Genomic DNA, 12645 nt, shown 5'->3' with positions numbered 1-12645 from the left:
TTCACTTCTGTTCTTTCTCTTTATTACATGGATGACTTTCTCTGTATCGATGTACTACTAACCTGCAACCTGTCATATCCATCCCCGGTGTCAGGAACGTGCCAGAAGCGTATCCGGGTGACCCGCGAGGCGCGCGAGGTCATCCGGGCTCGTAAGGTCGGAGGGGCGGGACTTTAGCTTCAGCGACTCGGGTGGAGCGCTGCACTTCGTTCTTACGTTGGTGTCCCAATTTCAGACAGAAGCCTTACGATGAGGATAAGAGTTAGAGGGGGAATCCAAGTCGATATACGAACTGAGGTACATCCGGTGTAACCTACACGCGTTATAAACACAAGTAACTAAATGAGAGCGGCCCGGGAGGAGTGGCGGATCAAGCGCGATATTAATGAATGAAGAAAGGAACAAATAATCAATATTGGCAAACTTGGTCAACAAAAGGAAAGCAAGGAACAATAGGAGGAACAATAGTCCGCAAGCGGACAAAAGAGAAAAGGCCATCTGGCCGTCTAGCAAGCCGTCCGGCTGGGGGCGGACAACAATGAAGTGGGCAACCTAGGTTGGGAGGTATGTGCGCGAGGGAGGAAGTGTGGATGAGGGTGACGGGTGGACGGATGGGTGGACGGATGATGATGATAGCGGGAGGGACGGGCCAAGTGACACTAGGACGCGTAGAGGGAAGTGTCGGATATGTCGGGTCGTGACACCCGGCCACCGACTTCCACTCCCTCCGATCCCTCCAGTTTACCTCCGCTCCTTCTTCACAAACCTCGGAGCTCCCATATTCTGCAATCACCTCGGTACCCCTCGATGGTCACCACCCCCTCTTTTCAATTTATTACCTATGCCTCCCTAAGTACGGAGCCCTGAAGGCTTCCAGACAGCTCCGACGTCCGCTAGCACACTCCCACCTCCGCTGGGCAATACACTCACTTGCCCTGCAAGCCCACCTTCAGGCCTATCCCTCCTTTCCATTTCTGGGTTATCGCCTACCATTCTGTTAACCCCATAACCTGACTTGTCAGTAATATTCAATCAGCTAATGTCTAACCCCGTTAGCTCCACTCCACTTGGCTCCACCATTTGCAGGCCCACCCTCGTTGTAACTATATATATACTCAACTTGTACATAGGTTACACCTCAGTAATAAAATCAACTAGAGTTTACCCCCTTCAGTTCTGGTTGCCAGTTTAGTAAGTTAGGGCATGGACATGTTACTTGGCACAGTGCTCCTGGCATAAGTCGCTGAGGCCAAAGCCCTCCACCATGGAGACGCTCCTTCATCTCAACCTGGTCTCTGACAGTATTTTATTACTCCCTGACTAGTACATGTCTTGTATGGCACCAAAAGCCCCTCACACTCATTCGCAACTATGCACATTAGTTCCCAACTCTGCCTCACTGTCCCCAGAACCCTCACAGCCTGGTCCTAGTTGATTGGCAAGAAACCCAGTTGAGTTTCATAGCTTTTCTAATCTAGAAACCCCTCTCCCATCGACTCTGGTCATGCATCCCGTTAGGAATCGATCACCAGTTGCAGATTCCGATTTTGGAGACACCACAGAACAACCCATAGACCCCTTTTCACTTCTTTGGACTCGGTTCCGAGGTCCCTGACTTCGTTGACCCTCCTCCTGCTGATCCTCCCATCCCCACTGTCCCAACCACCAATGATGCCGAACCCATCCCCAACGTAGCTATTGCACAATTAGCCCAAGCCATTGCCAGCCTGGCTTGTCACACCAGATGTCCACCACGTCCACCATCCTCCACTCTCCAGACCAAGGTCCGCGAGCCTGAACAGTTCAACAGGAAGGATCCCTGAGAACTCCGAGTATTTCTGGTCCAATGCGAACTTAATTTCCAGGACCGTCCCTCGCTTTTGCTAGCAACTGCGCTAAGGTCATCTTTGCGCAGTCCTATCTCAAGGGAATGGCCCTCGATTGGTTCAAGCCGGATCTATTATTCGATCAAAATTCTACACTTTGTCCGCGATGGATGAATAACTATCAAGAGTTTGTCAATGAACTTCAAACCAACTTCGGTCCTCACAATCCTGTGGGCAATGCCGAAGTTCAACTAATGACCCTGGACATGAACCACATCAATAAGTACGTTGTTGAGTTCAACTGACATGCCTCTCAACTTCATGGTTACGGAGAAGCTGTGCTTTGTTGTTTTTTCTATAATGGATTGCCAGAATGTATCAAGGACGATATTGGCAGAGTAGGTAAACCTTCTACTCTTTCAGAACTTTGCACCTTGTCGCAGACTTTTGATGCATGCTATTGGGAGCGTAAATCTGAAGTTACACGTCACACGAAACCCTCCTCCTCTAATGTTTTCGACAAGTCCACCGCCGCTTCTCGTTCCGACCCCAACCCATCCTCCTCCTCTTTCAACTCTGCTTCCGGTAGCAAGCCTCCAAAGGACAATAAGAAGTCCGAGGCCAGCTCCGCTAAACCAGACCTTTCATCAAAACTCGGAGACAATGGCAAGCTCATGCCACAAGAGCATAAGTGTCGTCTCAATGAGAAACTTTGTATGTTCTGTGGCCAGTCTGGCCACATGGTCAAGGACTGTCCCAAGTCTTCTTCTCGCGCATCTAAGGCCTGTTTGGCCCAGACCGAGGAGCAAGGATCAGACTCGTACCCAGTCGGAGGAGCTCCGTGGACGCGCAAAATAATAGCTTTTTTACGCAATGTAAATAAACGTTCTCACACTGGTACTCGACTGCTTCCGATGCTAATCACGTTCTGTACTCAATACAAAAGATCACATGGTACGGAGTTAAACAAATATCCGATCTGTCATATCCGTGCATACCCGACCCCGACCCGACTTCCGGACCTCCACCCTCTTCACCTCCGGAGTCATAACCTACCGCTGCCTTTCCGATACTCACCTTCGGTCTTGGCAACACACCCCTCCTCTTACCTCTCCGACCCCTTCTCCGTCCGTTCCGATACTCATCTCGGACCGAACATCGCCCTACTCGCCACCCTTCCTACAACTCCGCTCCCCCCTCACCACACCTCCACCCTCCCATCATCCCCTACGCTTTCTCCGTCCGTTCTGATATCCACCTTCAGACCTGACTACTCTTCCTTACCTGTCCCCTCTCTCCTTCCTCCGTCACTCCTCTGCCACCCTTCCGCCAAGTTACGACCATCCACCGCTGTTCCGTACTTCACACTTGGACACCGTTCGTACCTTACTCCGAGCCTCCATCATAGTCCATACCTCGGACTTTGACTCCACCTCGGTCTTAGTCCATTGCATTGGTGACCTCATACTACGTAAACACCATTGCCAATATTCCTCGGACTTCCAACCCCGCCTCCGTAACCTCCGTAACCTCCGTAACCTCCGCAACCCCCGAGCTTCGCGGACCGCCTCCGGCACTCTCGCCGTTTGTAATGTATTTCTCGCAATTCCCCCTCATCCCTATTTGGACTACTGCTTCTTTCTATTCTAGCCAGTTAGTCATCACCCCCACTTCCCCTCATCCTCCTGCCCCTCTGGGCCTCGCCCACTCTACCTCCTTTCGGATGTATCACAGGTCTTGCCCTATGACCTTCGGTACCACTCCGCTCCCTCTAACCCTTTGTTCCCGTTCGGACGTCTTCGTTCCGATTCGGTCACCCTTTGTTCTCCTTGTGCTTTTGCCCCTTCCTTATATATATATCGGCGCTTGTACATACTCGTCTGGTTTCAGTCCGAAATCGACCTGAAATGCCCCCAAGAGACTTCCTGCTCACCTACTGTGAAATTAAGGACCAAATGGACAAACAGCAATGGCACAGCGCTCCGCTTGAGTCGCTGAGGCCAAGGTCCCTCCACGCTAAGTCTCCGATTCCACTCCGGAGTTGTCCGTTTCCGCCCATCTCTAACACGATCACCTACTCCGAAACTTAGCCTGCGACACTTCGCTCCTCCAACTGGGGCAAAATGTAGGTGGCGATGCATCGGAAACACCCGACTCTCACGCTAAACCTGAATGAGTTGTACATAGAGGTTGCGCAATGTAATTGTTAGTGTTGACACATGCGGTCATTATACCCAACCCAACCCATAGAGACTTGGAAGCACCTTGAGGGTTGTGAAATCGACAGCCTGGGCATGTGCGGAAATTAACACTTCATATAATACTTCTATAGCATTCTGTAGTTGGTGCTTTGTAGTGAAGCGGTACGAGCGTGAGCTGAGGCTATGCAGCCTTTTTTGGCTGCAGGTGTTCGATTCCCACTCAATGAACCTTTTTTTATGGTCTCAGGAATAATTGTAACAACCTCCCATTTACACTAAGGAGTAAAGGAGGAGGAAAAAAGGTTCACTGAGTAGAAATCGAACACCTGCAGCCAAAAAAGGCTGCATAGCCTCAGCTCACGCTCGTACCGCTTCACTACGAAGCACCAACTACAGAATGCTATAGAAGTATTATATGAAGTGTTAATTTCCGCACATGCCCAGGTTGTCGATTTCACAACCCTCAAGGTGCTTCCAAGTCTCTATGGGTTGGGTTGGGTATAATGACCGCATGTGTCAACACTAACAATTACATTGCGCAACCTCTATGTACAACTCATTCAGGTTTAGCGTGAGAGTCGGGTGTTTCCGATGCATCGCCACCTACATTTTGCCCCAGTCGGAGGAGCGAAGTGTTGCGGGCTAAGTTTCGGAGTAGGTGATCGGATATTTGTTTAACTCCGTACCATGTGATCTTTTGTATTGAGTACAGAACGTGATTAGCATCGGAAGCAGTCGAGTACCAGTGTGAGAACGTTTATTTACATTGCATAAAAAAGCTATTATTTTGCGTGTCCACGGAGCTCCTCCGACTGGGTACGAATCTGAGCAAGGATCCGCTTCCACAGAAGCAAAAAATTAGTCCCCACCCCCATGGACTCCACATGGACCGGGGGTTGCAATTCTTCCCTCCATGCCCTCAAAGAAGTGCATTTAAATGCGTCCTCCATCTCCGACTTATCCTCCCTCCATATTCCCATTTCTTTTTCTCTTTCAAATGGTCTATTTTCTCCTCTCAATGTTGACCCTCCAGTTAATGTTCTACCCATTGTAGATAGTGTTGCTGATGTACCACTCTCTCCTCCACCCCCTCTGACTACTTCCATAAATCGATCCACCTCTCTCTGTTTCTCTTCTTTCTCTTCTCCTGTCCCTTCTCCATCCAATGATAGGACACAAAATAAACTTTTCCGCTCCTATGAGAACCTACCCGCACTCATAGACTCTGGGTCTTCAGACTGCTTCATCAACGACACATTTGTAAAGAAGTTGGCCTTGAAGACATATCAGATTAAACCCCTACAACTACACCTATTTGACGGTAGCACCAACTCAATCATAACCCGTGCTGTTGATATTCCCCTCTGCTTTGCTTCCGGAAACATCACCCCCACAACTTTCTTTGTCACATCGCTGGATGGATCATGTTCCCTAGTCCTAGGACCCAACTGGCTTACCTGCTACAATCCATTGATTGACTGGGTCTCAAGCAGTATTACGTTCCGAACTTCTGAACCTACCAAGACAGTTACTCTGAGCTCTCCCCCATCATCTCCGGTACCACTGCTGTCATCTGACATCCAACCATCTGATGTTCCACCAGCACCTCAGTCACAGGCTCCCATTCCTCCATTACCATCTATCAAGTTTGTCAGCCGTTCCGTGTTCGCAAAGGCTTGTCGACTTGAAGGATCGGTATCCTTCAGCCTAACCATCCCTTCTGAGGACAGCCGCTTGAGGGCTGCCTCATCCCACACCGATTCCATTGACCTCTCGGCCATTCCAAAGGAGTATCATGAGTTCACAGATGTGTTCAGTAAGAGCAAAGCCTTGATGCTGGCACCGCACCATGAGCACGACCTGAAGATCGACCTTGAGGAAGGCACTTCACGACCCTTGGGTACTATGTACTCTCTCTCTACTTCGGAACTCAAGGCCCTCTGGGCATTCTTAGATGAACACCTTGCCTCCAGGTTCATTCGTCCCACTACTTCCGCTCACATGGCACTGGTCCTCTTTGTCTGCAAGAAAGACGGATCCCTCCATCTTTGCATTGACTTCTGAGGGCTGAACAAGATCACCAAAAAGGCTCACTACCCACTCCCCCACATCTCCGACCTCCTTGATGCACCTAGCCATGCCACAGTCTACACCAGACTCGACCTCCGGCATGCTTACCACCTGGTTCGCATTGCAGCAGGCGACAAATGGAAGACTTCCTTCTGCATGCACTATGGTTCCTATGAGTGGCTTGTCATGCCATTCGGTCTCACAAATGCACCTGCAGCCTTCCAGCGATTTGTCAACACAATCTTTGCCAACCTCTTGGATGTTTCTGTGGTAGTCTACCTAGACAACATCCTTACCTACTCAGAAGACATGGTTTCACATCAGGAGCATGTCCGAGAAGTTCTTAGGAGACTCTGCAAACATGGCCTATATGCCAATCCGAAGAAATGCGAATTTCATACAGACACTATGGAATATCTCAGATACTGCCTTTCTCCCTCCGGACTCACCATGTCCATTGAGAAGGTCAAAGCTGTCCAAGATTGGCCCAAGCCCTGTAAAGTCAAGGATGTCCAGTCCTTCCTTGGCTTCGCTAACTTCTATCGGTGTTTCATCCACCAATACTCCGACATTGTGGTCCCCTTGATGCACCTTACATGTAAAGGAGCCCCCTGGTTATTCTCTGATGACTGTTGCTCTGCTTTCAACACCTTGAAAGAAGCCTTCACTTCTGCTCCTATCCTGACACATTGGTTACCTGATGCCCCCCTCATTGTAGAAACCGACACTTCCGATTACATGATCTCTGGAATCCTGTCCATCCATTGTGATGATGGAGAGATTCACCCCATTGCTTTCCACTCTAGAACACTCTCAGCGCTGGAGCTCAACTATGACACCCATGATAAGGAACTGCTTGCCATCCATGACACGTTCCGATCATGGCGTCGCTACCTTGAAGGTTCAGGAACTCCAATCGACATTGTTACCAACCACAAGAACCTCAAGTATTTTTCCACCACCAAACTCTTGACCCGGTGGCAAGCCCATTGGTCAGAGTTCCTCTCCCAGTTCCACATGACTGTCCAATTCCGTCTCGGAAGACTTGGAGTAAAACCAGATGCGTTGACTAGATGCTGGGATGTCTATCCCAAAGAAGGGGATATGGACTATGCTCGCATCAACCTGCAGAACTTCCAACCGGTCTTCACTTTGGAGCAGCTCACTGCGTCCTTACGAGCCACATTCCTAGCTGCCACAGTAATCCGAGCAGCCATACTCGTCAACACAGAGGCTCTCCATCAAGACATTCTAGCCTCCCTCTCCTCTGATACCACAATCTCTTCTCATCTCGCTTCCCCCAACCTCCCCAATTCCCACTGGTCCATTGATGCTGAAGGCCTGTTAAGGCTGGACAACTGCATTTACGTTCCGGATTCCAACAATCTCTGTCTCCGCGTTTTGCAAGACAAACATGACCACCAACTTTCCAGACACTTCGGTCAAAACCGGACTCTGGACCTAGTACATCATGAGTATACCTGGCCGGGTATCTGTAACTTCGTCAAGAGCTATGTCGCCTCCTGCACTTCTTGTGCCTGTGCCAAAGTCCCCCATCATAAGCCTTATGGCTTGCTCAAACAATTCCCCATCCCCGAATGTCCTTGGAACTCCATCTCCATGGATTTCATCGAACAGCTACCCTCCTCTTCCGGATTCACTTCCATCTTGGTTGTCGTGGACTGCCTGTCTAAACAGTGCATTTTCATTCCTACCCACGATACCATCACCTCTCCAGAACTGGCCAAGCTCTTCCTTCTCCATGTGTTCTCCAAGCATGGAGTTCCTTCCCACATCACCTCCGACAGGGGTCCGGAGTTTGTCTCTCACTTTTTCCATTCACTTGGTAAGGCCCTCGACATCCGCCTCCACTTCACCTCTGATTATCATCCGGAAGGAGACGGTCAGATCGAACAGATGAACCAGACGCTCGAGCAGTACCTGTGCATCTACAGTAACTACCAGCAGGACAATTGGTCTGAACTCCTGCCTCTCGCAGAGTTTGCATACAACAACGCTCCGAATGCCACCACAGGCGTCTCTCCGTTCTTCGCCAACAAAGGCTACCATCTGAACATCACCGTTCACCTGGAGCGAGACCTAACATCAGTACGCGCCCAGGAGTACTCTGTAGATCTCGACTCCCTCCATCACTTCCTTCACAAGGAAATGCACCTCACTCAGATCCGTTATCAGGGCCCAGCAGACTCCCGTCGGAGTCCTGCCCCAGCTTTCGAAGTAGGAACCTCAGTCTATGTAAAGGCCAAGTATTTCCGCTCCACCTGACCTTCCAAAAAGCTCTCCAAGAAAAACCTTGGCCCATTCGAGATCATTGCCAACATAGGAACTCACTCCCTCACTCTCTGCCTGCCAGAAAACATGCAGGCCATTCACCCAGTATTCCATGTCTCGCAGATCGAACCCTCCATCCCGAACATCATTCTGAACTGCCACCAGCCACCTCCACCTCCCATAGAAATCGAAGGCGAGATGGAGTTCGAGATCGAGGAGATACTCGACTCCAAGATCGACCGATGTAGATGCACTACCTGGTCAAGTGGCTAGGCTATGAAGGGACCAATGAGGAGACACAATGGCTCCTTGCCGGCAAACTCGATCATGCCTCCAACCTTGTCGAAGTGTTCCACTCTCAGTACCCAGATAAGCCTGGACCCAAAGCCCCTTAGGAACCCCAACTCCTCTCCCATCTCTCCCTTTCTCTCCACTCCTCACTTCCATTTTCATTTTTTCTTTCTGTAAGTACAGCTCCCCTCACCTTACTAATTCTGGGCCTTCAAGGGTTCAGGCCTAAGAAGGGGATACTGTCATATCCATCCCTGGCCACCGACTTCCACTCCCTCCAATCCCTCCAGTCTACCTCTGCTCCTTCTTCACTAACCTCGGAGCTCCCGTATTCCGCAATCACCTTGGTACCCCTCGATGGTCACCACCCCCTCTTTTCAATTTATTACCTACACCTCCCTAAGTATGGAGCCCCAAAGGCTTCCGGACAGCCCTGACGTCCGCTAGCACACTCCTGCCTCCGCTGGGCAATACACTTGCTTGCCCTGCAAGCCCACCTTCAGGCCTATCCCTCCTTTCCGTTTCTGGGTTATTGCCTACCATTCCATTAACCCCATAACCCAACTCATCAGTAATATTCAATCGGCTAATGTCTAACCCCATTAGCTCCACTCCGCTCCACCATTTGCAGGCCCGCCCTTGTTGTAACTATATATATACTCAACTTGTACATAGGTTACACCTCAGTAATAAAATCAACTAGAGTTTACCCCCTTCAGTTCTGGTTGCCAGTTTAGTAAGTTAGGGCACGGATGTGTTACTTGGCACAGCACTCCTGGCATAAGTCGCTGAGGCCAAAGCCCTCCGCCATGGAGACGCTCCTTCATCTCAACCTGGTCTCTGACACAACCCACATGCACAACATGCCCGGTCCTGGGTGCACCAGTCGACCTGGGTGCACTCTCATCATGCACCCACAGCGGATGCCCCTGGGTGAATCCCTCAGGGTCACTGGGGGATGAGCTATTTGGGTCTCTAGAATAGGACCTGAGGGTGGATTCAATGAATCCATTGTGAGGGGTATTCAAGCTCACCACCTGTGGGTGGACAGAGCTTGCAATGCATGGAACTTGGGAGCTTGGCTCCCTTTCCCTCTTTACAGGGGAAATAATGATAGGATGAGAAGCCTCTCCAAGAGGACCTTGGAGAGTATGGATGGTCAGCTGCAGGGTCAAGACTTCTTGTCTTGACACCCTGAGAGGAATTTGTTGGGCATCTGCCTGACTAGGCCAATCTTGGCTTAGTCTTCTAAAGGCCTCACCTTGTGAATCCTGCACAGTAAATTGACCATAGGAACCTAGCCTACACCTGATTTTCTGGGCATGATTGTCCAGACCCTCAGGTCTGTGCATGTAGATGGCATCACTGTCCATCTGGGTCCTGTATTCCATGGTCATCTCACTAGGGGCACGAGGAGCAAAGATAGTTCTTTGCTTTTTCTTGACCTCACCCTGTTGTCAGGGGACGATCCCCGGGTCCCCATGGCCACTCTCTATGGCCCACAGCTGTCAGGGCACACACCCTGACTAGCCTGGACCCGGACCCGCATCCAGACCCGCATCTGCCTGCTGTGCTTCCCACATGTGCACACGCTCCGCATGCCACATGTTCCGGGCCCGGTTCCCACCCCCTCATGTGACTTCCGGGTATCCCCAGAAGTTTGCCTGATATTGTGGCCACTGTGGGAAGATGAGAAGTTAGCTTCCTTCTCATCTCCTTACCCACAGTAGGTTGTGCCCTGGATAGGGCTGGTTACACATAGGGCTGTGGACCATAGGGGAGGGTCATGGGGACCTGGGAGTCATCCCTGACAACAGCCTAGCCTGTAACACAGCCCATCTCAGGGCATAACACTACTGTGGGTAAGAAAGTGAGAAGAAGGTTAACTTCTCACTTTCCCACAGTGGCCCCAATATGGCAAAAACTTCTGGGGATACCCAGAAGTCACATGAGGGCAGGATCCGGGGCTGGATCATGCAGCGCATGGAGTGTGCAGTGCAGGAATGCACATGGGAAGTGTAGTGGGTCCGGGCTAGTCCGGGTGTGCACCCTGACAGTTGCCCTGGCACTGGGAGGTAAGTCATCATCTTGACATAGTCCTCATCAATAGAGACTTCATCCTCCAGCAAGTTTCATCGCTGGGTGGGTTCTCAGTCCTGTACCCTGACTGGTATGGGTGGAGGCACGCTAGTAGCCTCAAACTGAGGTGTGATTAGAGGGGTTTGGCCTTCAGCCAATCCAGGGCTTGGGCAATAAACCCAAGCTTGCAAGTCCTCTATGGCCTCATCATGGTGGACCACTCAGTCCTCCAGACGATCCAGCCACTGATCAATGCTTCTCAGCATCATCATCAACTCACTATGCCTCTGGTTGTTTGGCAATCCAGGAGTCTCCATTGGTGGCTGGTTGCCATCAACATCAATGACCTTAGCAAGCTGATCAGAGCCATCACCAGGCCCTGGCACTCCACCCAGTCTGGGAGAATCGGGGGAACCAGACATGTCAATGAATGGATCAGGTCCTGCTGACACATCAGGTGGGTCCTCAGGTGGAGGAGGCACAATCACAGCAGATACAATCATGGTTGTGAATTGGGAAGGACCCAGCATGTCCAGGTCTCCTTGGGGACCAGGAGATGCATCAGGGTCGTCTGTCTCTCCTGGATTGGGAGGGATATCAGGCATGTTGACACTGGGAATCCCAGCATTGTCCATATTCTGTGCGTTCTTACATGCAGCTGCCCTCATCCTCTCTGCAGAGGGTGAGCCTGATGCTTTCTTTACCATTATGGCAACAAAGGAAGTTGGGGCTTCGATTAGATTGGCATGCTTTGCAACATCAATCTACATCAGCAAAAGTCCGTTATGCTCTGGAGCATCAGGAGTGGCTGGAGCATGTGGGAGACAAAACAGCAGATTGGGCACTCCTGGAGCCAATAGTGTTCTCCTGGGAGGGGGTTCAGGAGTGGCTGGGAGTGGTGAGGAGTATGCAATGTGCCAGGAGCAGTGGGAGGAAAATTTTGGTCTCTAAAAAGTTGAAAAAAAAAAAAATTAGGGAAAAAAATCAAAAAAATTCAGGAACTATAGTGCCTTTAAAGTGCTTTCAGGACATATAATTATTTGCGAAATTGAGGAAGAAATGATGGAGAAAAATGGAAAATACTTTCAGAGACCCAAGAAGTAATGAGAACTGAATTGATGGGAAAGTCTGAAAATTGAATAGGAAAGTGAGGGGAAGCCTTGTAGCATTGTTATTTTCTGCTGTTGTGATTTTTCCTGATTGTTCTTGGTCTCACTCCCAGCTGCTCCTGGACCCTCCCAGGAGCTTTCAGGAGCTTCCAGGAGTATTGAGGAGCAGCTGGGAATGAGACCAAGAAGAATCGGGAAAAATCACAACAGCAGAAAATAACAATGCTACAAGGCTTCCCCTCACTTTCCTATTCAATTTTCAGACTTTCCCATCAATTCAGTTCTCATTATTTCTTGGGTCCCCGAAAGTATTTTCCATTAGCTGCTCCTGGACCCTCCCAGGAGCTTCCAGGAGCTTCCAGGAGTATCCAGGAGTATCCAGGAGTATCCAGGAGCAGCTGGGAGTGAGACCAAGAAGAATCAGGAAAAATTAGAACAGCAGAAAATAACAATGCTACAAGGCTTCCCCTCACTTTCCTATTCAATCTTCAGACTTTCCCATCAATTCAGTTCTCATTATTTCTTGGGTCTCCGAAAGTATTTTCCATTTTTCTCCATCATTTCTTCCTCAATTTCGCAAATAATTATATATCCTGAAAGCACTTCAAAGGCACTACAGTTCCTGATTTTTTTTTGATTTTTTCCCTAACTATTTTTTCCAACTTTTTAGAAGTCCCTATTTTTCAAATTTTCCTCATTTCCCCCCTCATTTCCCCCCTCATTCTCCCCCATTTCCCCCTCCTCCATATTCTGCAAGTCCGAAAGTGATTAAGTTGC

The 12645-nt window shown here is 49.9% G+C and overlaps 1 protein-coding gene across 1 annotated transcript; it reads right to left on the bottom strand.

Annotated features, from left to right (window-relative positions):
* Positions 1-10980: 10980 nt before the first annotated feature.
* EI90DRAFT_3138673 (uncharacterized protein) lies at positions 10981-11466 on the bottom strand (the record flags this gene model as incomplete). The annotated part of the gene is made up of 1 exon (XM_039064900.1): positions 10981-11466. The coding sequence occupies one exon, from the start codon at positions 11464-11466 to the stop codon at positions 10981-10983; it is 486 nt and encodes a 161-aa protein (XP_038907761.1).
* Positions 11467-12645: the final 1179 nt, after the last annotated feature.

Source organism: Cantharellus anzutake, assembly GCF_015039405.1.
Source record: "Cantharellus anzutake strain C23 chromosome Unknown EI90scaffold_234, whole genome shotgun sequence".
In the NCBI taxonomy this organism is placed as follows: Eukaryota; Fungi; Basidiomycota; class Agaricomycetes; order Cantharellales; family Hydnaceae; genus Cantharellus; species Cantharellus anzutake.
This window is presented reverse-complemented; position numbering and strand designations above follow the sequence as displayed.